General features: G+C 39.8%; 1 protein-coding gene across 1 annotated transcript in view; it reads left to right on the top strand.

The window, feature by feature from the left end:
* GUCY1A2 (guanylate cyclase 1 soluble subunit alpha 2) overlaps window positions 1–25790 on the top strand; it is a gene marked incomplete at both ends in the record, with an annotated part of 151320 nt that overhangs the window by 32515 nt on the left and 93015 nt on the right. Inside the window, one exon of the mRNA XM_084277537.1 lies at window positions 368–1086. Within this exon, the coding sequence (XP_084133663.1) occupies window positions 368–1086 (719 nt within the window). The remainder of the gene's footprint in view (window positions 1–367; window positions 1087–25790) is intronic.

Genomic DNA, 25790 nt, shown 5'->3' with positions numbered 1-25790 from the left:
CCGCGGTGCAAGGGGTGCATCTGTGGCTGGGTGCATTCCAGAGCGGACTGCATGTGACAGGCATGAATGTATTCTGGGTTCGGTCAGGGCAGAGGAGACAGGGAGGTGTAAACCCCACAAGTAGCCTGCTGGGACGGTGAGCTGAAAACATGAGATTTAAAATGACAGGCTAAAAGGGCTTCTAGAATGAAGCAATGTGTTTCAGGCATCCAAGGGTTCTTGCTAAACCACCAAGGGAAACAGAAAATGAGGTGTCTAGTGAAAAAGCCGCTCTCGCTGACTTGGAAAGATACCAGGCAAAAAGAGAACAAAGGGACAATGTGACACAGTAGCAATACTATGTTGTTGATATCTTGTTGTTTTATAGGTCTGAAGTTTGAGGAAATGCAAGAAAAGTTTGGGGAGGAATTCTTCAACGTCTGCTTTGATGAGAATGAGAGAGTTCTTCGAGCTGTGGGTGGGACCCTTCAAGACTTCTTCAATGGCTTTGATGCTTTGCTGGAGCACATTAGAACTTCATTTGGAAGACAGGCCACCCTGGAATCTCCTTCTTTCCTATGCAAAGAGCTCCCTGAAGGCAATCTCATGCTTCATTACTTTCACCCACATCAGATTGTGGGATTTGCAATGGTGGGAATGATAAAAGCAGCAGCGAAGAAGATTTACCGTTTGGAAGTGGAAGTAGAACAGGTCACTAATGACAAGCTGTGTTCAGAGGGGACGAACCCAGGTAACTGCAGCTGTCTGACCTTCCTTATCAAAGAACATGAAAATGCAAATATCACAAAAGCACTTCCATCAGGAACTTCCCAGTCCCCCTTAGACCTGAGGATTAGCATCAACACCTTCTGCAGAGCTTTCCCCTTTCATCTGATGTTTGATCCAAACATGCTGGTTCTCCAGCTTGGAGAAGGTCTTAGGAAGCAGCTCAGATGTGACACTCATAAAACTCTGAAATTCCAAGACTGCTTTGACATAGTTTCTCCTAAAATCAGTGCCACGTTTGAACGAGTCCTCCTGAGATTATCTACTCCCTTTGTCATTCGGACCAAACCTGAGGATTCTGGCTCTGAAAATAAAGATAAGGTAAGAACTTTAATTTGAAAGGGGATGTGTGTATGTGTATGTAATGGGAAAGGATTATTTATTCAGAGAGAAGTAGCTCAAGTCCTGTGGACTCTGGAAAACTGACTTTCCAAGGGCTAAGTAATATTCCCCAGCCAAATGAATATTTCCCTAAATTATTTGTAAGCTTTGCCTGTGGTGTTGTAACAAATCATGATATTCCCATTCAGAGAATTCCGCGCTGTGGAGTTGAACAGCAGTTTAAATCAAAAGGGTGAGGAATTTTTAAAAATGCCTAATATCTAATACTTAATTTCACTTCAACTATAATATGATAACAATAACAGTCATTAAGCCATTTACTAGGGAATAGCTTTTAGTGTGTTTTCTGAAAGACTCTTATGGCAGGGTTCACACTGCCACTTTATTATATCCTATTTCCCTGTTTTGAAACTCTGCTTTCCTCTGTGTTCCTTCTTATCTCTCACCCTGCACTCAAAAGAACCAGAGCTGTAAGTAGTACCAAGTATCACTTACTCTAGTTTTAATAATTTCCAGTCATTGAAATAGGCACTTGTCCTCCTACACTGCCTCTTACCTCAGTGTTTTAGAAGAGAGCTACCTTAACTAGTGAGCTGTGTGTTGGGTTTGGTGCATCCCAAGTAACTTAGGTGAGAACATGTCTTCTCGAGTGGACCTTCACAGAGGTTGGATGGAGTTTGTCTCATTGCATATCCTTGAACTATGGGAAAGCTTTTTGGTGTGAAGTTAGGTTTTTGCATCAAAGCTTTAAGCGTCTAAGTACTTACACTTAATGCTTACATTGAAAGGCCGTGGGTGTCTTGGAAATGCTACTGCCCTAAATGAAGGGATTACTGATTTTCAGGGGTTTTAAGAGAGAGCAACCAGGAACAGTCAATCTAAATCACACTGGATACTTAGACACCTAAGTTCTGCCTAAGGGTGCCACATTTACAGTTTAGGTGGTCTAGATTTATCTTGAGGAACTCCACTTCTGTCTTGCTACTTACACTGGGCCAGAGATTCAGAGAGTCCTGTGGTAACTCCGTATCAAGTTCTGGGTTCTTTTCAAAATAGAGCCACTTCTGACAGCAGCAATGTATCTAGCTCCTCTTTGGCACTGCTCTTTGGCAACAGTAAACATGTTTTTGCTGCATTTTCCCCTGGAAACAACATGTTCCCCCATGAGAAGCAAACTAGTGCTTCTCCTTTTGTATGAATTTATGTAATTCAACCTATTTAAAACTAAAACAGAGTTTATTTTTTCAGAATCTGTCCTCAAAGTGACCCTAGCCTTTAATTGTGCAAAGGAAAACTTGTGTGAAGTCTTAGAGGTGTTGGCTCTCAGCTACCATTTAGTGCAGTCATTTCTCCTTTGAAAGGGGCTTGGTGCCATGCTCCTTCCTCCATCAAAGCCTGCACACCCATCTCAGCACCTTTCCTACCCTGGGATAGAGTCACGGGCCTTCAACCGTCTTCTGCTCTTCATGAGTCTACCATAAATCACTCTGAAGAGGAAGAAGATTTGGAGGGTGGGCGCTTTTAAAGCTTTCCCCCCCAATCTAATTACAAGTTAAACAAACAAAACATTCTCTTACCTGATGCTTGCGGCTTTCTCATAGAGGAGGTGGCAGGGAGCGGAGCTTTCTGGAGGCAGGTTTTAGCAGCCAGCTTGGGAAACAACTCTGATTTCTGTGCAGCTTTGAGAGCATCCTTTCACCAGTGCTGTGGTTTGTGTCATTAGAGATGTGTAATGGATTGAATCAGCAGTGGGCCCAGCTGCCACTCGGTAGAGTGACCTTCTTTGTCTTAAAGTCATGTAAAGTCAGACCCTGAGCAAGAAGTGTCATCTCTAGCACCATAGTATCAATTCAGGTTTTCTCGAGAAGCAGTTAAAAGGGAATGGCAGTAAAGGAAATGCTTTGTATGCCAGCAGGTAGGAGAAAAAACCTGTCTTGGACAGTAAAGTGTAAATGACAGAGAAAAGGGTGATGGCAAAGTGCAAGGGGCCCAAAGTAAATGCTGGGCCACAGGCATGGGAATTAATCTACGAATGTCATTTTAGCTTGAGGAATGTTCTTCTGCCTCACCTGTTCTACAAGTACTTTCAAAAAGTTGCTGTTTGTGAGTAGTTCTGCAACTAAATGAAGCTCAGCATGTGATGCTTTTTGCTAAATATTTCCTTTTATTCCAGAAGGAGAGGTTGCAGAGATTCAGAGGCTGTGGTTGTCCTGCTTGCATAGATTTTGAGAGGAGTGAGACGGAAATGCTGTTGAGCAGATAATGGCAGGACAAGGGGGAATGGACTAAAGCTAAAGGAGGGAAGGTTTAGATTAGATATTAGGGGGAAGTTTTTTACAGAAAGAATGGTGAGGTGCTGGAACAGGCTTCCCAGAGAAGTAGTAGATTCCCTGTCCCTGGAGGTGTTCAAGGCCAGGTTGGATGGGGCCCTGGGCAGCCTTGTGTAGCTCCAGGCCTGGAGGTTGGTGTCCCTGCCTGTGGCAGGGGGGTTGGAGCTCTATGATCCTTGTAGTCCCTTCCAACCCAGACCATTCTATGATTCTATGATTCTATGATTATCCTGTGCTCAAGTCCTTAATTTTCTCCTGGATAAACAAAACAGACCGAGCATTGGGAACTGCATGCTGTGTTACTTTCCCACTCATGTAGCTCATTTTGGAATTCTTTTCAATTTGCTAACACTCTTTTGGAAGCTGAGTATTGGGCAGGTAGATCATTGCTGTACGTGTGATCCCACTTCCGAGTCAGCAGCAGCTCACTTAGGCATTTCCCTGTGTCTCTGTCACACACCTCTATTCAGTCGATACTGGAATTGTGTCCCACTTCCAAATCCCTACCTTTTTTAGAAAGATAACTGTGTGATAATCTCAACACTTTTCAGACTGTGTTATTTTAATGTCAGAGGAAGGGATGTGACTGGGACAGTTCTGTTGTTAAAATGTCCCAGTGGTTCCTCAAGAAGAAAAAAGTGCTTTAGAAGGTTTCATGATGAGCAGGACTTTTCACCCTCTCTTCAAAGCAGTTTTATCTTCGTTTAAATACATAAATCAGACTTTGTTTCAGGTTTGCAGTGTGAAAGAATAACAAAGTAGTTGCCATTTACTCCTGACACTAAATCTGTGTTCAGATGAAATTAAGTCACAAATTCTGATCTTTCTCTAACTCAGCACCCAGAAGACAAAGGAACCCCACCCCTCACCCCGTCCAGACTTTCAGGGTACTTAGTTCTTGTCCCATTTATGCAAAGGATCATTTGTGTGTTTATATTTATTGGGGTTTGAACCACTGGAATAAACTGTTCGATTTTATAATGCTGCCCTGAATTTCTGACATAAGGCACGTGAGGTCTGGGTGATTGGTAGCACTTCCTGCAGAGATGTGTGGGCACCTTTGCAGAAGCACAGCCTCATGCATCAGTGCATCACTATCTCAGCAAAGTTCAGTTCATTCTTATACATCACCAGCTGTTCCTTGAAGCTCTGAGCATTTACAGAATCCCACTGCTATAGGGATGAAACAGAACACAGAAAGCCTCATCTGAACAGCAAGGAATGTATAGTGTTAATCCCAATTGTCAAACCCATTTGTACTCCTGGGTCATAATTCTAATGTTTTGATGTTTGCTTGATTGATATTTCAGTCTCTGTTATACAGTGGACACATATAGACAGAGGAAGTGTTAATTCTCCATCTTTGGAGACGTTCAAAACCTGCCTAGATGCAGTCCTGTGCAGCCTGCTCTAGGTGATCCTGCTCTGGCAGAGGGTTTGGACCACATGATCTCCAGATGTCCCTTCCAACCCAATCATTCTGAGATTCTGTGTGTGATTTTGCAAATTGTAAGCAATTGTGTCAATGTATTAGATCAGTGGTCTCACTGACCTTATCTGAACTTGTCATAAGTTTGCAATTAAACACACTTGTAAATTTGTGGAGAATAAGAACCAAATTATACAAATTAATCCAGAATAAGAGGATATGATGATTTACTTCCATCCTTTCTTCCCTCCTGCCTTCCATTTTATTGTCTGCCGTGATGAAGTTATCCAGACTTTTACCATTTCCCTTTGTAAATACTGTTTGTTTTCACAGAACTCCTCAATGGAATAACCCGCTTCTCCCTCAGTGACTTTGCCTTTCTCCAGCAGCCTGGTAACTTCACCCTTACCTTAAGGGTGAGACCATGCATAAATCTGTCCTTTAGTTGCCACCGAGGACACTTTTTAAGTTGTCATTGAAAATATGTCATAGGAATTTTCCAGTAAGTCTTTTTTTTTGCAAAGAACAAGACAAAATGCAGCAGATAACTCAGTGGTAAGGTGAGTGCAGATAGGCAGCCCTCTCACCATTTCTTGCCAAGACAAGAGCTGTAAGGTCTTGGTAGATTCTTCCTGAGTGCAGTCATTTTCTGACTATACTAGTGAACAAGACTACCTGTGACATGATGTAATTCCTAGAATTATAGAATGTGTTAGGTTGGAAGGGACCTTTAAAGGTCATCTAGTCCACCCCCTCTGCAGTAAGCAGGGACATCTTCACTAGCTCAGGTTGCTTAGAGCCCCATCTGGCCTGACCTTGAATATCTCCAGGGATGTGGCCTCCACTACCTCTCTAGGCAACCTGTTCCAGTGATCTACCACCCTTATATTGAAGAACTTTTTCCAAATATCCAACCTAAATCTCCTCTTTTCAAGCTTAAAACCATTACCCCTTGTCCTATTGCTACATGCCCTTGTGAGCAGTTCTTCCCCAGCTTTCTTATAGGCACCTTTCAGGTACTGGAAGGCTGCTATAAGGTCCCATCAGAGCCTTCTCTTCTCCAAGCTGAACAAGCCCAACTCTCTCAGCCTGTCTTCACAGGAGAGGTGCTCCAGCCCTTTGATCATTTTTGTGGCCCTCCTCTGGATGCGCTCCAACAGGTCCATGTCCTCCTTGTGTTGAGGGCTTCAAAGCTGGACAGTGCGGCAGGTGAGGTCTCACCAGAGCAGAGTAGAGGGGTAGAATCACCTTTCTCGATCTCCTGGCCACACTTCTTTTGATGCAGCCCAGGATGTGGTTGGCTTTCTGGCCTGAAGATGTACATTGGTGACTCATGCTAATTACTTGCCTCCTTGACAGTATAATGAAGTGGCTGGAGCTGCTTCACTTTTTGTGTATGAGAACACAAGCACTGATTCTCCTGGTTTTCCTCCCCTGGCTAATATCTTCCCCACATGCCATTCCTGTGCCATCAGTGCTGGACTGATAGAGAGGAGATGGGGCTGCCCTCATGGGGACCCACCGTGTCCCTGAGGCCTTGATCCAGACCAGTCCTCTCATTGACAGGACGAGCACTGCCAGCAGTGGTTTGTGGGGCCTTTCTGGAACAGTGACTTGGCATGCAGTTAGCAAGAAATGTGAGAGTGAATCATGAAAGAAATTACTTGGTTCCCTGCCATATACTGTATTTTCCTTATACTACTGCTCTCCTGCTCAGACCAGCACCCTCCTTTGAAACGAATCAGGATACTCACTGAACTTTGACCTACAAAGACTTTAATTCAGAGAATCTGTCTAAGAATAAAGCTGGCACATAAAATTTCCTCACTGAAGGTGGCCAGAATTTTTGTGTTGGCATGTATTCTCTTTGAAGATGCCATTCTATTACACTAACAACTTCCCAGGGATTTGGCAAAATTTACCCTTATTGTGTTAAAATGTGTTTAATAGCTTTTGATTTAAAATCCGTTTCATTAGGAAAAGATTTTTACATTTATAATAAACCAACATAATAAATACAAAACACTAGGTTTGATGAAAGGAATCCTCTGAAAATTTTATATTTCAGGAAGTTCCAAACACCGTATATAATTGAAATTTTCAAGAAACACCAACTCTGTAATGATAAAACATCCAGCAAAATGGCAGCGCCAGCTTTTTATAGCTCTTCTTACTGCAGGCTGGTTGAGCCAGCGCCTCAGCTGTTGTCAGTGGGGAGGAGAGATTTGTGGTAGATGAGCTAGACTGCACCAGCAGGAATTTGTCCCAGTGCACTGATTTAGATAAATGAATAAATAAATAAAAATAAACCAGAGCCAACATGAAAAAAGTGTATCTGGAAACTTAGAATCTAAAGTGATTCCAGGCATTTAGTAAATGGCCAGATTTTTAAAAATGTTGATTAATAAAAAACTGTTCGTTTTAAAATGTAGGGTGATTCAGTGGAAGTTGGTGGGAATTTTCCCTGTTCATCTCTGTTTTTTTGTAAAACTATGGAATTATTCTTTTTTGTCCTACTTCCATGGTATTAGAAAGTGCTGTATCTAGTTTAAATATTTCCTTTCAGTCGCTCAGCTGTGTATTTACCATGTGTGATCAGATCAGAAGTTCAACCAGTCCAGCCCACTAACTCTTGTAGTGTCCAACAGATGATGTTTAATGAAAAAATATAAGAAAAAGCTGAAGCCTGTAGTATAATAGCACCCTCACAGCTTTTAGCTCTCAAGCATCCTCTTGCAGTGGCATCTAGGCTGTGACACCTGATAACCTCCACAGGACCACTCCTCTGTAATTTTCTCTAGCACCTTTTGAACCCAGGGAAGTTTACACAGTCAGCTTCTTTGGTATCCTGTGCTTGCAAGGTACAGCGTTTACTAGAAACTGTCAAGATGAGACCTCTCTGGTGGCCACTTCCAGCCAGGTGTGTGGGACATCATGCACAGAGTGGTGCAACTGGTGAGGAAGCTTGCTTGCCCATTGCTTCTGCAGAGCACTTTCCCATTGTGTTGGTGATCATTAGAACCTGTATGAAAGTAATACATTTGAAATCTCAGAAACACATTGTCCACTTCTTTATATTAAGAGTCTCTTATTTATCTACTACTTTTTATTTTTATTCTGGGCCAACTGCATGAAAACGAGCAGCCCTGACCCTGGCAGACTAATTTAACACTCACTACACACTATCAGGAAGTGTTTTGCTTTTGCTTTGTAACTCTGTTTTTCCTTTTCTGCTAAGAAAATTCAAATGAAGTGGCCTGAAAGTCATTGTAGCATGAGGGACATCTGTCACTTATGATCTAGGAATTCCAATTTTTCCCAGAGCTGATTTATTCATGTTCAGTCGGCCTTTGACACGAAACTGTCATTGCTTTGCAGGCTTCTGGAGTTCTCAGAATCAAATTCTGTCTTCTGTTTCTTCTAATGCTAATATCCCACACGTTTGCTTGTCAAAATGTGTTTGGACTTTGATGTTTTTCAAGATGAATTGGATTGGCTGGCTTGACTGCTTCTACAGGCTGTGATGGGTTATAAGAAACAATAGGTGACGTGACTTTCTTATCTCACTAATGGTTGTGTGTTGGAGAACTAGAGTAATGCTGTGAAAGTGGGCCAGGAATTTTAATATTTCTTCTCTAAGCCAGGTCAATGAAAATATAATTTAAAAATTGTTTTCTGTGATAGGGCCAAAGAAGTGGTGCAACAATCTAAAGATAAATATTCCCTTCTCTTTTCTATTAGCTGAAAAGCAAAGAAGCTGCTTGGAAATGATTTTGTTGAGTCAAGTGGCTATTAAAATAATTTGACTCAATGGTGAACTCTCCCCTATTATGATTTGTGTAATTTTTTTTATGATAAGCAAGCTGCTTGCACATAAAAATGTCCATCTTTCTCTGTTTGAAAGCTTTTGAATAGGTTTCTAAATTACACTATGTCACAACCAGAACAGAAAAGCGCATTTCATTAAGTTTTTCATTATATAATGAGAATACTGAGACAAGTCAGTTTGATTTTCAGGAATGCATTTCTTCTACATCTCTCTTATAATGATTAAAATGAGGTATTGGTTATTCACAATACATTTTTATCCTTTTCCTCATTTGCTTATGTGAGTCCTTGAGGGACTCTGCTTTTCACGGCATCACAGTTCTCCGATTTGAATAGGCGTGAGGTTAAAAAAGCTCCATTTTCCTTGGGTTGGTTGTATTAAAGTTGCAACACTCAGCCACTCTTTACCTTCCTAAGCTGAGCTAAGGCTTCGTTTCTGTCTCTTTGAAGAGGCTGAAGTAGGCTTAGGAAGGAGTAGAAAAGCCCGAGTGTCTCCCTGATGGTTGAGTGGCGTTTGTGCATGAGCTCCCACAAGCACACAGGTGGGAACTCAGAGGGTGTGGGCACTCCCAGGTGTGCCTCTGAGCAACATGAAGCTTATTGCTCTGAGGGGACAGCAAATGCAAGGCCTGGCACTACCTGTGTTGTCAGCTTTCAGTAGTGTGTTCACTTCTACAAAGATGATTAAGGGCCTAGAGCATCTCCCCTATGAGGAAAGGCTGAGTGAGCTGGGACTGCTCAGTCTTGAGAAGAGAAGACTGAGGGGGGACCGTGTTAATGTTTATAAATATCTTAAGCATGGGATGCAGGGGGAAATGGCCAGTCCCTTTTCAGTGGTCTGTGGAGACAGGACAAGGGGCAATGGCTGCAAGTTGGAGCACAGGAAGTTCCACACCAACATGCGGAAGAACTTTTTCACAGTGAGGGTGCCAGAGCCCTGGGACAGGCTGCCCAGGGAGGTGGTGGAGTCTCCATCTCTGGAGAGATTCAAGACCCGTCTGGACGCCTGTCTGTGCAATATGAGCTGGGGAGCTGCTTTGGCAGGGGGGTTGGACCCGATGATCTCTTGAGGTCCCTTCCAACCCCTATGATTCTGTGATTCTATGATTCTGCTCAGAAAATGACAGAACGTCCTGCTAATCCCACTCCTGGAATATGCTCCTTGCCTGACAGCAAGCATGAGTTACGACACTCTGCTTGCAGAGAGGCTCTGCATGGCCAAAGTGCCCAGGGAGTGAAAAGAAGGCTTTCCACTTTTTCCTGCCACTTCAAATTTTGTTTGGAATCCTCAAATTAGGACCACTTGAATCCCTTCCTATTTGGTTTTGAGTATAGCTTAGTAGTTTTGGACTGGTTTTCAACTGCTTGGTCTGTGTCCTCCAATGCTGTCTCTTAAATATGAAGTGTTTGAGTTTGTATTGTAGTTGACAACATGGATTGATTCTAAATATGTTAATTTACTCATGCTCACCATGCATGCATCTTGTCCTGAATTCTGCATGCTTTATTTCCACAGAGGCAAAGCTCTGATGTTCTGAAATTCTCCATGAAATAGTAACTGATGTTTTGCTGGGCCATTTACCTCAGAAGAACAGACAGCTGACAGCAAATTATTTTGCCTGTGATTTGTACCTGCTTTTGACCCCTTTTGTATTCTGGCAATGTAGCTGATTCAGACATCATCAATTTTGGAGGCTGTAAGACTAGTCAAAATGAATACTACTATGAAGTAACACCTAGCTCATTTTGCACGTTGCCTCACTAGGAATAATTACTAGTTGTATGAAAGAATAAAGAAATAGTGATTTGCAAAAGTTAAGACTTACAAAAGTGACCTGCAAAAGCCAGGTGTTGATTTGCTAATACATAGGTGCAAGGTTTCTATTATCTTTGAGCAGCAACGGATGCAGAGTGGGAAATGGTACAATGTGAGTAAGTTTGACTAGGCGACATTCTGCTGCCTTGTAGTCTTGCCAATGATGTCCAAATTTACTCTGCTCTTTTCTCCAGAGTCTTCTGAGGGCAGTGACTGACAGTGTCAGTAACACCAGATCACCTATTGCCAGGCAGGTGGTCCATGCCAGCAGTTCTAATCATTGTTTTAGCGTGTGTTTTGCAGTGATGAAAGGCTGAGGAGCCAGGAGTACTTGCTCAGGAAGGATGAGCCTTTCCTTTGCAATTCTTTACATGAGAGTCATCATTCAAGCATACAGCCCAGCTGGGCAGACTGTGGTTGGATAATTGTGGATTTGCTATTCTGAGAATACCCCTTCGTCACATGTGGGCTTTTAGGACGTGCTAAGACAGGAGTTATCTCAGTAACCAATATGTTAGATGTAGGATTTGCACAAACCCTAAAAGCACTGCTTAGAGGCAACACAGGAATGTGCCTGCGTTCTTCTACCTGTGCTAAACCATCACAGGGAACAAAAATAATCCAGAGTTTTTTAGTGTGCTGTCTTGAGGATTCCTCAGATTTTATAGTTTGTCTCACTTGTAATTTTTTTGAATATGCCTTTTATAACTGTATATATTCACATACTCTCCTATGATACATTTCCTTTTAAAAACCATACATAACATCCCCTTTTTATCATCACAATTAAAGAAAGGGAAATGAGCTAACCCATAAGATATTTATATTATTTGTTCCTGTCACTAATCTTTGGCTTTTATAAGTGAGGACTTAGAGTGAGCATCTTAAAAGAGAATTAAATGTTCTTTTTCCACAGATCCAGGACAGGCGTGTATAATATTCCTAACACATAATTTTCCTCCCATATTTTTTCAAAAGAGAATAAACTTGTTCTCTGCAGATTGCAAACAAATAATAAACATTTGGTACTTTGACACCTCAGAAAGAGGCAAACATTTTAAAATACAGTCCTAGATGAACACAAATTTAAATATTACTTTGAATATTTTGACCAACATAGTTTTTATCTGCCTTGTGAGTTTTATGATACTTCTTATTCTATTTCTTTCCATCTAAGAACTGGACTTGAACCTTGTGTTCACACTGTGCAGCAGCTTTTTCTGTAATGATTCTCTCTCTAGCGTGGGACGCTTAGCTGAGCTAGTCCTACTAGAGTCCTACTCTATCAGAACTATAAACACAGTTCAGTTTCATTTTCACATCACCTCTTTTTTTCTTTGAAAACTTAGAAATTGAGTCTTTTTTGCCCTGTGCCTGGAAGAAGTACTATGAACTGCTATTGAGGGAGCTGGCAGATGTGCTAGCCAAACCCCTTTCCATCATCTACCAGCAGTCCTGGCTCACTGGAGAAGTTCCACTTGTCTGGAGGCTGGCAGATGTTACACCCCATTTACAGGAAAGGTTGGAGGGAGGATGACCTGTGCAGTGCTTGGGAGAATTTGAAGAATGACTTAAATTTGCAGGCAGTTTGCTAATAAATCCATTTTTCAATCAGGTATTTCAATGGGATTTTCAAACTGGAATAACTTCAGAGCTTCAGTTGCAGCTGAGGAAGGGCCAATATGTCTGCCACAAAACAAACACAATCATGCCTGATAGCTTGAGGAAGAACTGGGCAGCCTAATTTCTTTTTTGTTCTGTGAGTGATGGGGGTAGGCTCTTGGGCACATTCTACTGGTTTGCCTCTGTTTAAGAAAGGGTGATGGCTGACACTGAGAAACAGGCCCTGGAATAGGCATGAGGTATGAATCAGGGGATTCAGTTATATCCCCTCCTTCATCTGACACCAAGGATCTTTGCTGCTTAAATTCATCTTTTAGCCCTTCCACCAGAAAGAGTGTTGGATGATTCCAGTCGACAAGTAGCTTCTCCTAATCTGCATGACTTTACATAGAAACAGATGATATTAAAACTGATCTTATATGATAGAGCACAGACTGATTTCTTGTGCTGATATAAAACGTATATATATTTTTATATATAAAGTCCAATGATTCTAAATTAATTCTATTTTAAATCTCTTACTTAAATATCAAATAATTGCTCTAATTTTTTGTAAAACCTGGGATGCTTTCTGCTTTCTTACCTCAAAGGCACCCAGCAGAGGGAATGTTTGAATGGATTAACAGGGCCTAGGGATAATGTTCGGCTGTACTTGCTGTGGCTCAGACGTCTTTGAAGTGCAGGCTTTTGGATGACTCCCCCGTGAAAGGACTTTCTGCCTCCATGGACATTGCACCTGGCAAAAGTCAGGCTAAGGGAATGAAAAGATTCCCAATTCTCAGAGTTCTGTTATGCCAGTAGAGGAGAGCTACCAAGAAAAGAACAGAAGAGGCTGTGTTTACTTCAGGTCCACTAAAACCCAAGGGAAAAATACCAGTGCTTGGTAAATATTAAAAGAGACACTTCATATTGAAAGGACTTTGATTTTTCAGCTTCGTTGAACTGTATTTTTAGGTTTTTTTGAACTGACTACCACAAGCATGTCAGTGCTGTGCAGAGAGTCAGTGTTGTTCATTTTCATGTGAAAGAAGCATGGAACGTATCATTAAAAGGGCATCACATTTTCTCACTCATCTCAGTGGACTGCTGATTCAGGCTATTTCCTCTTTGCTCAGGAAGGCTTCAAATTCACTTATTGGATAACTTCTGTTCTGTTTCTTGAACATTCAGTTTCTGGCATTTGTTCCTGGGAATATGGGAATAAAATAGCTGAGAATATTTTCTGTCAGCCAAAAATGCAGAAACATCTGAGAGGTTTCCTAGCTATGTTCAGCAGTATCACAGGGTCCAGAAAGGATTTTGGAGCCATTTTGGGTGATGGGGAACTCCACAGAGAGTTCAGGGGACATGGGAATAACACTGACAAATCCATAAACAGTATTTAAAAATAACTGACTTATTTGCTCTGATTCTTTTTTTTCCCATAGTGTCATATAATCATATTTGGGGTCACTGAATGTGATGAACCCACTAAGGTACTATACCCGCTAGCAGGACTTAAAGGACCATCCTAGCTGCCCACTGCTTGCACTGTCCAGAAATCCCCAGGTTTTTTAGTAGAATATTCTGTGAAACAACTGTAATAATAAAACCCTCTTCACTTTCATTTTGTGAGTATCAGCATAGTGAAGTGTGCCTGAGATTATAAGAAGCAGAGAGAAGTGCCAGCGGATGTGGTCAGGATCTCTTGACCCCTAACTGATAACATAAATCAAGTTAAAATTCTAAATTAAGCATATCATCCTGATACTCTGGGACCAAAACCTTGCACCTTTGCTCAGGATAAAAAAGACATCTTGATTTCTCTTACTGGTTATCATCAGCCCAGTTACAAAAGGTTTACTTTGGGAGAAGGGTACTTATTTTGAGTAAGGAGAGCAAAATAAAATGTAATTTGACATCAAATGCAGAAAATAATTTTGGTGACTGTTCCTACAAATGTCTTGAGCGTGAAACTCATTTGGTAACAGAAGCTGTCCATATGGCATGTTCAGGGAATTGGATTTTTATTTCTAAATAGGAGGCATTAACTTCATCAATACTGTATTGTATTATTTTAGTTTAAAAGAGTGACAATCACAAAAAAAATAGCTTTTTCTTCTCAGAAAAAATTTCTATGTCTCTAAAAAATTAATTTACCATTCAACAAACTGTGACTTTAAAAATTATATAAGCTTTATCTTTTTGTATGTGTTAATATGATTGACATTTGAAGTCTCCTTTTTGTAGTCACTGTAGAGGTAGAGACCACAGTACCTGTTGTTGGGAATGTCCACAAAATTACCAACTAAATAATAATAATAAGTGACTGGCACACTGTTTTCTACTTATGCCAAGTACAACTCTACAAAATTAGGAGGTGAAAGAACTGATTGACCACCCAGTGTATTTCTGGGTTTGTTTTCAGCTACACACAGTTATTTGTAGGTCAAACTCTAGGCTCCTTCCAGTGGCAGATCTTACAATGAAGTTGCCCTTGGCAGATTGCAGCATGTAAAATCTGTGTGAGGTCAAGGATAATTTGATCAAGATAGCTTACCTAAGAAAACAGGGCAGATCCCAGGTTTTGTCTAAAGATGTTTTAATCAAAACAGATACAGTGAAACTTATATTAATATTATCTTAATGCAGGCCTCATTTTACAAAATCACAGTACACAGGGAATTAACCTGCAATCTGCCAAGGGAGGCAATGCCTGTGTGAGGAGTCTGAGATGAAATTACAGTATCTTGTAGAAAGCTTGATGTGTTTTGTTGGGTTTTGGTTGGGGTTTTTACTTATTTTAGTGGCACAGTTAATAATATCCCCTACAAAATGGCCTGTCACCAAAAGCTCTTGGTATTGGAAGAACGTGTCTATATGAGAATAGTCTTGCTGGGTGAACCTTTGAAGGACATGTTAGCCTGTTGCTCCTGTGTTGGAACTCTTTATTGGCAGGACTGGGCAGAAACATAGTGGGCACACAGGTACTCCAAAATACACTGTGGTGTGTTTTGCTGGAAATTGCCTGAAATTCTCCCAGAGCTGGTTAAGAGCCAATGACCTGACAGAAGCATTACTGTTTCTAGACTGACTGTTCTGGGGAAGGGATGTTGTTGATGTGGGTGAGCTCTGGTTTTTCATCTGACAGCTCGATTTCAGAGCTTGGGCTTCTTTGGTATCACAGCTGAATGAGACCACTGCTGCAGGCCTAAGTCTTGTAGCAGTGCTGTTGCTTTTTGAAATTGTTAGATAAATGCTTCTGTTTGGTTCAGCCGGTCCTAACCTTGTTGCCACTGAACATCACTGGGGTATATCAGTCATATTCTGTATTAGCAAACAGCTAACATTGCTTTCTCTCAAAAGAAAAGGCTGTGATGCAGAATAAATATGTGTTTTAAATCATGTTGTAAATGAACTGTACACATTCCTAAATGAACTGACTATATGAAAGCAAACAGTACATCCAGGTTGTCCCCTGAAGGGACACTGTGCCCTTTCACATATTTTCACGCTCTCCTCTCCTGCATGAACCCATATATAAACCAGGGCCCCGAGTCTTCACTTGTCTGCTCTCCATATCTGATCTGCTGCAACCCTGTTCCTAGGTGCACAGCTGGAGAGTAGAGGTCACATCATATTATCACTGACTGTGTGTGGACTAGTGACCTGAGCACTGCCAGGAAGCATTTGGAGGGTCTACAAAACAGTTGCTCCCTCCTGCTGCTTACCTTTATACTGAGGCCCATAAAACGTAGGTCCTCTGGGCTTGCAGTTTAATGCCGTTAGCAAGGATGTGACAGACATGCAAGGAACATAAGCACAAGTTTCTCTCAAGACAAGGACGGACTTTCTGATAATAGCTTAATGAGTGCTGGATGTTTTAGAACAAAATACTCTGGGACATGTTCCTCTCTCTTTGTTGGGCCACCTTCTAACCCTTTATTTGTAACTGCCTTCAGCTTATCTGTGTTTCATGAGCAGTTTGGAGCAGGGGGGGAGTCCTCCTCCCCTTCTCTGTGTGCAAGGCTTTCTTGTGCAGTGGGGTTCTCCTTGAACAAAGCACAGCTGTGGTTCTTTGGGGTCTCCAAGTCCTTGCCCGGTGAACTCACTGAGAAGCCTCAACCCTTTCACTGTGTTAGCCCTGATATTTTAAAACAGTTGTGGCAGCGTGTTATGGAAATTAATGGACACAGCACTGCAAATTTTTACCCCCATGAATAGTCGTCACAGTAGCATATACTCAGGAGGCTTCTTTAAGCAGATGCATGGGTGTTTTCCTACTTAGGGTCCTTTTCAGAAGGGAGACTTTATTGTAACACTTTTCCTGGCTATGTGATATTCAAACATGTCAGAAAAGCTTGCTGCCAGATTAGAGACGGCCTTATGCTTCCCTCTGTTAATTGCCTTCTAAGGTATATTATACAGCAATGTTAGTGGTTGCTGTTCAAACAGAGCTTTCACACATGACCGGAGAAGCAGAAGGATTACATGTAGAGGAAAAACAGATTCCATTTTCTAAGAAGCTGAAGAGTTATTAATATTTTTAGGGTATGTGTTTGTGTTTGTGAATTGTGTCTGCTGAAGTGAGGATTGTGATCAGTATTCCATAACGTGTTATGGAATTAAAAAACCCAACAGTTTCTGATCTCTGCATAGATTAAAATGCATCAGGCTTACTTCTTTCAAAGAAGCGCTGTATGAATAATAATAGTAAAAAAAAAAAAAGCCTTGAGAGTTTAAGCTTAACAGATATTTCCCTGTGTAATTCTTCAAGCATTTGTATTTGTAGGTAGTAATTTACCTGAAGGTGCCTGGTGCTTTTCCACTTGAGTTAGAGAAAATGAACAGAAATAAGGCATTCTGCTGAGCAGGACTGATATCCCACAGCAGGTTATAAAGGACTTGAGTAAACTTGTCTTCCCTTTAGCAGAAGTAAGACTGAGAAATGACTTTAATTTGTAGGTTTATTCTCATTGAAGAAAGTATCAGTAAATGATATTTGTCAATCTGCTGCTGCAGATCTGTGAGAAGAACCTAATAATGTAACTCTGTTCTTGTTCACGAAAATGATCTAGACTTAAAATAACCTCTCCTGGAGGAGTGGGAGGGGAAGAATTGTATTAAACTGGGATCAGAAACATCCTGAAAAGTTTACCTGAGTGTCCTAGTTACTGGGACTCATTTACTGTGAATAAGTTTATTACAGATTTATTGTTATAAAACACTGGTATTTGGGAAGAGCTACAAAGCTATGGGGAACAAGCGAGGTCCTATATAGATAGACAAGAGGCTGAGATTGCCAGAGAGAATCTTGTACTTGACACGGCACTTGCACAAGAGCTTGGTGCACAGATGTTTAACTGACACTGATCTTTCCTGGAAGAGAAGCCCACTAAATTCAGCAGGTTTGTGCAAATTACTATAAAAGAGGCAGGATTTTAGCTAAGGTGAAAACAGGCAAAAAATGCATTTCTTCAAGTAGCCTATTGCTAGGATGACAGAAGCACCGTACTGTAAAACTAAAATCAAACTGGAATTCAGAAAGTCTGATACTCTGTTATCTTGCATTTTGTTTAAGAGTTATAGGGTAGCCTTTCTTATCTTCTTTGCACAGGAGTCTGAAAAGATGAAGAAATATCAGAAATATCTCTTATGCAATGTAGTGCTGTTGATAATCCACCAATGTACTTTTAAGAGTACTGGGTTTCTTGATTTTCTTATTTATTTCTCATTGAAGGGTTTTAATTTTCTACTTTAAAGATTTCTGCTAAGTAATTATGAACACTTGAATAAAGGCACATATTTTGATTATACACTGATAATATTTGTAAATGGAGAATTTTCATACTTTTTATTAATAATATTCATAATATCATATTTTAAGGTAATCTCTTAATTTGTTTAAAATATGTCCTGTGGCCATGTTCACTTTTGGAAAAGCATATCTGCAATCAGTGTTTATACTGTGCTCTTTACGTAATCATAATGGGAACATCACAACACTGTACCTTCTGTAGATACTCTGATAATACATGGACAGACTGCACATTGGACAGTAGGACCTTGTAGATAGTAGTTTACATATGCTTGTATGATGGAAAGCACTGATAAATGAAAAATAAACATAGAATTTAGAAGTTCACATTGCAGGGATGTGTGTCCTGTTAGATAATGGCAAAATTTTGCGTTTGAATTGTTTGCCTGTCAGTGTCAAATGAAACAGCTCATTTCCTTGAATACATCTGCTAAATGAAATCTTATTTATTTCTATAAATTTAGAACATGAAAAGCAATTTGAAACAAACTGCATTAGAAGTGTTCTTTAGATGAAAGAGGATATTACCTCCCAGAAATTCAGATTTTTTTGTTGAGGACAGTAGGTCTCAAACCGTAGAAATGCAATTGAAATGCCATCGTCACCTGGATAATGAGGCTGGTTTGTAATGGTGTGATTATTGAATGGCAAATTTCCATAATGCTTTTAATAAATTATTTTAATTAAAAATTTATTTTTTTTCTCTTGTTATTTTTGAAAACAAAAATCTCGAGTCAGATGCTTGTTTCTGTACGGCAGTAGGTGTGATGAGCTGTCGAGGTTTCAGTGATGCTTCAGTCTGCATTGCTACAGGCACCTGTTAGCGTAGCACAAATTAGAAAGCTGAGGCTTTTAAATATGAAATGTTTTTCTTTTCACTTCCTTACATCCATGTTACAGGTCTGTCACAGTATGTATATATCTTAGAACTGTCACTGACTCTTCAAGTAAAAAAATCATTGATGCTTTAAATAGGAAGGGAAAAAGAAACAAAAATATATTTTAAGAGTACAACATTTTTCTCATATAACTTGATGACTGGAGTGAAGTTATAACATTTGACATTTTATGTAGGCTTTTCAGTTATGATATGGCTGTCCAAGTATTATTTGTTTATTAATGGACTCTTTCACAGGGAAGATAAGTAATAAATATGTTATTGGGGTTGGATCATGTTTATGTGTTTGACCATTTCAGATAGATACCCAATGAGAACAAAATGTTTTCTTTGTTTTGGTATGAAATTGTTGGCTAAATAGAACATCACATGATAAATCATGCTATGTGTTGACGTGTGGCCAAGCCAGCAGGCTCAATGTCATTTTCACAGTCAAAACCATTTATAGTTTGTTCTCAGATTCAATCAACAAATACCTTGAACTGAATCCATCTGTTGGGACAATAGGAAGCCCTTCCAATAAAAAGCCCTTAACAATATCTAAGAAAATTGCATCATATTTAATCCAGTAAGATTTATATTGAAAACAAAAAAAAGTCTGTAAAACTTAATGACATACAAGTAACAGACACACCCCCTGCCAGTGCTGAAACTGGGAAGCACCAGTGTAAAGCGGTAACACAGAGAAGCGCTGCAGCCGAGGACAGGCATGGCAATGGCAGAATACATTTTGAACAGTAAGTGTAGTGGTGGCAGCTGTCCAGGATCATTCTTTAGCACTGAATCTGTCAAAAGAAAAGGCAATAGAAAAAACCTCACAAAAAATGTATTATAAAATTGTATCAAATAGTTTTGAAATCCAGAGCAGAAACAGTCTCTGTATTTTGCATTTGCAGGTTTGTCTGCTAGGTGTGAGCCTTTAAAGCCAGCAGTGGCATCTGCACTCACCGTCAGTGTAGCAGTGCTGGTGCTGTGGATTTGCTCTAGGCTGAAGCACTGAATGTGTGGAGGGGCAGACACACATGTGCCTTTTTTTTTTCTTGGTCCTCTTTGACTAGTTAATTATCCACTGTCTTGGTTTACCTTACACATATTTACCTTTTTTGCAGTATAAAACTACTGTCTTTACCCATACTGAGCTTGTCTGGATCGTGCCTTTCTCTTACAATATATTTTTTCATGGCCATGAAGATGGTAATGAAACAGGAGTAACTTCTTGCTCATGGATTAAGGTAGCTCAGTTTTCAGTTTGAGGTGAGGATCCAAAGGGTGTTGGCTAATTCCAGATCCTTCTAGGCTTTAAGGGAGGGGACCTGCTTCGATACAGCCCCCATCAGCTCCTCTTCAGGTCAGTCTGTATTGTTCTCACAGTGGAATCTTGGAGGCACAAAACCAAACTCTGCTTCTAGCTATTACCAGGGTAAGTCTGAAGTGCTGGAACTGAAGTCTCTCCTTTAATTCTTTGTTTGGGTTGAATTGCTTTAATGAAAAAAAGAGTATTTGTCAATGATAATTAATGACTGCGTGGAGTATGAACCATTTCAGACAGAGTATAAAGGAACAAATGGAATTCAACATAGAATTCTTTTCATATCTAGAAAAGAAAAAAAAGAAACTTAATATGGACTTTATATTGTTTGAGGCAGGATCTTTGTTTATAGCACAACAAAGTACAAGTCTTATTGATCAGCTTCCTAAGTACACAAAAGCATTAAAATAATAAACGTGATGGCTGAAATCATATTTCTACCAAAATCAAGGAAGGCATCATCCATGGACTTTGGTTTGTGGAATTTCCATCCTCAATCAAAATTTATAAATACTAGCAACACTGCTGGTATCAGGAAGTAGAACTCCGGGGTGCTGAGTGAAGTGTTTCTCACCTGGATATGCCCGTGAGAGTGGTGCTACTCCTCTGAAGGCACCTATTCTGATTTAATTTTGCTACACATGCACTTGAATCTGTTTTCAGAAGACTGTTTATGACTCCTTGATGCCCTTATCTCAGGGGTGTGGTGGTTTGACTCTGGTTGCTTCTTGCAGATACCACCCCTGCAGCTCCTCCTTCTCCACCAGAACCCCGCCACGCAAAACTACAGCACAGGAGCTCTACAGCCTGGCAACATTTAAAACATGTCTCATTTTGCCTGCTCATCCCTTCATGTTTTCAGGGTACTGCTTTGCTCTTAGTAGTGTCAGTTGATGTGATAAATATTTTCCGTCTCATCTTTCCAGGAGGTAAAACACTCAACAACTTTTCCATGGAAATCTTTATGATTTAAATGGTATTTAATGTTTTGGTAATGTCACTATATTTCTCTTTTTAAGACAAAAGAACAGCTCTTTTGAAAACTCCGAACTCTTCAGATCTGGAGTTTTAGTTTAGAGTCTGTAGAAGAGTCAAGACATATGGGACACATTAGAGGTATTAGCTACCTTACAAATCAGCTCTGTCTAGTAAAATAGGCATTAGTCCCATTTGTACTTAGCAAAGAATTAATTTGGAAAGAGTAAATTAGTTGCTCACAGGTATGAGGTGAGTAATTAACATTTCTAAATGATTGCAGTACTACACTGAGTTCATTTCTTCATCATTTTGGCTATATTCAACTATTTTACTACCTTTATGTAGTCTGTCTATTACACCAGTATGCAATTTAGTCTTTCTGCAATGTTCTAGGTATTTTTATTTTCCCTTTTATCCTCTGTAACAATTCTTTCTGTTTTTTTAGTCCTTCTGACTTTGCTAAAATGAATTTTTCATTTTGCGTTGCCTGTTTTTCATCATAATCCCAGTAACTGCATATTTTTAGGACCCTCAAGGATCCAATTTCCTGTGATTGCAGACAACTTTTTCATAAAACGATCATGTGCCATTTAGAATTGGTTAGATTTTGTTTTGCCACCTGTTTGCCTATTTGCGAGACTTTCCTAATACTTCACTCCCCTGATGGTTGGAGACTTTCTCTAATTTCCTGTTTAAATGTATTAGTTGTTAGCTTGTGTGCATTTATCGTTGTGCAGAAAGTGTTGAAGGAACTCCTAAACCACAGTAATCCTGATGGTTCAGGAACTCTTTTACAAGATATAAAATGTGAATGGCCATGCCCTAGGCAGAGGAAGGTTTCATTAATGTAAAAGACTGTCAGATGACATCTGAGACTAATGGGAATGATCTTTTTTTTCCCCCTCCTCTTCTGTTTAATCATAGCTTAGCCTATACTCTTTTAATATCACAACCCATTAAGCCTGTTGAAAGCTCAGAGCTTTGAGATGACATACACAAAAGCTGAGGTTTACTGCATGAGTTTGCCTTCCCGATGCTTTGCTTTAAGTGTGTGACTGATTATGTTGTTTGTTTGTCTGCTACCACTGTGTCCTTTAAAAGCCACATTCTGCACAGAGGTTATTTTGTTAATAAGAATTAGTTTAAGCATTTTGCCCTTACATTTTAAGTCTGAGATTCAGTGTAGCTCGGAAACAAAAAGATTTGATTTGATCTGCTATATATATGTGCTGGAAATCCCAGCTTGGATTTTTGATAGCATTTTCCACAACATTTAGGGATCAGAATAGACACAATTTCAAAACCAGAGAGTAATGAACATAAAACTTTGTGAATAAAACTATTTCCATATTTATAATCTGAAGAACAACTTTTTTGATTTTATATTGATTTTTATACCAGAATGACTGCTTATTACAGAGCAATTACTCTGGTTTACGTAAAATGTACATAATACTAAGGCCAAACCTTTAATATAGGTCCTACTGCTGTCTCAGAATATATGGCTGACTGAAAGTCACATAACTTTTGTTTTGATGTTTCCAAGGAAACACAGCTTGCTTGCACTGCCCATTGCTTTCACCATGTATGGAAGATACATATTTTTTTCTCATTGTGTAGCCCTCTGGATTGCTTTAAAATTTCCTTCTGTGATGACTGCATATTTCAATCTGCATCTGCATTGGATTGAACCACACTTTCATTCTCATCCTCATTTACTCATGTATCAGGCACCATACAGATTCAGCTGCCTTCCAGTCATAGTGCATTGTTGCTGATTTTACAGTTCAGGTTTTTGTAACTGGTTTTGGAGGTTTTTTGATGCTTTTTTGTTGGCTTTTTTTTTACTAAATGCTTCCATCACTCAGGTTCTTTTGCTCCTACACAATTCTGCAAAATGGTTCCTATGGTGACACTGCTCAGTATCTTTCTGTATGCCTTGGATTGCCCTCTGTCATCATGACATCCCATCCACATGACTTTTATAATAAGGCTAAACTGACTTTTTTTGGTATACATTTGTTTTATGGAGCATTTTCAGTGCTGTTTTACAGACCATTTTTAGGATACTTTTCTTACATATTGTCTTGTTACATAGCAGTATGCAGGAATTTTCAATTCTTGTTTAGTTTCTGTTGTTCTGCCCATATTTCTTCACCTCTGTAGAACTTGCATTCATAAACTTTCTCTGCCTGCAATGCCTGACACAGTTATGCAAGGGGCACCCTCTAGAAGATGGCCATGGCCTTGATTTTAAAGCACTTCCAAGGCTTTATTAAAATTTGAATAAATGATTTCATGTTTGTGAGTGTTGCACTCATGCATATTTTTGTCTGCCTCTAGATTGTTGAATATAAGGAAGCCATAGCCCTGTCAAGTATTACTGGCTACTTTGCTTTCTCCCATGGAAAAGTTAATCATTGCTGCATTTATATCAATTTCAGATTTGCCATTTTAATTTCATTTGTTCTTTCAATAGCAAAATATTCTGGCAAGGTCTTTTTCTAGCCATGTTTCTTACATGATTTCTATTGAAGATTCATTATGGTGATAATAGTGTTGCACATTGACTCCTGCATAACAGCTTTGGAACAGTTTAAGTGCAGCACAGTTAATTTTGTCTTGATTTGCAATTGAGAGGAAGTTTTTCAGTTTGGGAGGCACTCATTGTACTCAGCATTGGTGAGGCCACACTTTGAATACTGTTTTAAGTTTTGGGCCTCTCACTACAGGAAAGAAATCGAGGTCCTGGAGTGTGTCCAGAGAAGGGTAACCAGGCTAGAGAAAGGGTTGGAGGGCAAATCATATGGGGAGCAGCTGAGGGAACTGGGGTTGTTTAGCCTGGAGAAGAGGAGGCTGAGGAGAGACCTTATCGCCACCTACAGTTACCTGAAAGGAAGTTGTGGAGAGGTGGGTGTTGATCTCTCCAGGTTACAGGATGAGGAGAAATGGCATGAAGCTGCGCCAGGGCAGGCTCAGATTAGATATTAGAAGAAAGGTTTTCACTAAAAGGTTATCAGGCACTGGAACAGGCTGCCCAGGGAGATGATTGAATCACTGACCCTGGATGTATTTAAAAGATGGGTAGATGAGGTGCTCAGGGGTATGTTTTGGTAGAGGACAGGTATGGTTGGACTCAATGATCTCAAAGGTCTTTTCCAACCTCATGATTCTGTGATTCTGTTTTTTATGTTTGATGAAACTTGATACAGTAGATGAAATACAGAGATGACTTTTAAAAGTAAAGTGCAGATTATGCATTACAGGAGTGATTAAATTATGATCTGGTTGGATGAAGAGGCTCTGCATGAATACTGCTTTGAGAGTTTTGAACTGCTAGTGGCTTTCATAGATCAGTTGGAAGAGATGACATTATCTCACTATGTAATTAGTCACTTTTGCAGTGAATATTGGCTGATATTTCCTGTTATTTCTGTGGTTCAGGAGTGAGAATTTAGTCAAAAGAGGCACATTGTCTATCTGTAACAAGTAAAATCTCAAAAAATACAGGAGTTCTCAAAATTCTCAGCAATTGCTTTTGATTTGATGATTTCAGCTGGATCTTTGCCGTAAATAATGTCTAGTAACATAACTTCCATGAAAATTGGAGTAAAAAACTTGGAAGTAACATAGGCCCTTACTGCATCTTCATCAATATTCTTAACAGTTCTTAATTTTTAACATCATACTGCTATTAAGTTTGCAGATTTTTACCTTTAAGGTTTACCAATAAATTACTCCATTAGGGAGTGCTTTTGTCTGTGATGTGAAATTTGCAAGCTAGAGCACTGAATGGTTAACTGCCAGAGATGTAAATAGTATTTCTATATTGTAAGGACAGTAGCTTGCTGATGAGCAAATTCATGGTAACTGTGCTCCCTAAAAGTTGAGAAATAGGCCTAAAAACACCTTCTCAGGAAGAGGTAGATTTTATCTCATGGTCATACTGATAAAACTGAGTCTGTTCTCATTTTGGTTATTTTTGTCCAAAAAGGTGGTACATGTTAGATGGTCCCCTCACACTAAGTTCCTGTGTTTTCACCCAGTGGTGTATGTAGTCCTCCAGCTCTGGAACTGCGGGACAATGTCTGTTCAGCCCTGGGCTATAGCACACACAGGACATATACGTGTTGAAGCCTGGTCTCTGATAACACACTTTTAAAGCATCTCTGCATTTGTTAATGTGGATGAGTTGACAGAATGGCATAACCACATGCTTGATACAGACACTAAATTTATAATTCATAGTCTTATGTGCAACAGTACTAGAATTCACCAATGTAAGGGCTATTATCTCCTGCTTTCTGAGGAACTATTTGCTTAAACCATGGGGACTTTCTATTTATTTGGTGGGTTTTTTTTTTTAAGTGGCCCTAAACCATTTTGGTGCAAATCCTCTAATGCCATTGCAGCCTGAGGGAGACACTGGAGATCGAAAATTTCAGCTTGAATGGTTCAAATATGATAAAGTTATGAGCAATGGAAAATGATTATCTGTTAATAGGAAATGTTTGTTACCTTTAGTAGTAAAAGACTTGTAATACTGCTTATGATGCAAACAGAACAACTTTTAGTCACAGTGTTTTTTAACTTTGTCAGGCTGTGAAGGGTAATGCAACTGAAATGCTTGTGACAGTGAAGTTCTTTACAGGTATAATTAATAAAGTAGATTATG

The sequence above is a fragment of the Gallinula chloropus genome (assembly GCF_964237585.1).
Source record: "Gallinula chloropus genome assembly, chromosome: 1".
Classification (NCBI taxonomy): domain Eukaryota; kingdom Metazoa; phylum Chordata; class Aves; order Gruiformes; family Rallidae; genus Gallinula; species Gallinula chloropus.
This window is presented reverse-complemented; position numbering and strand designations above follow the sequence as displayed.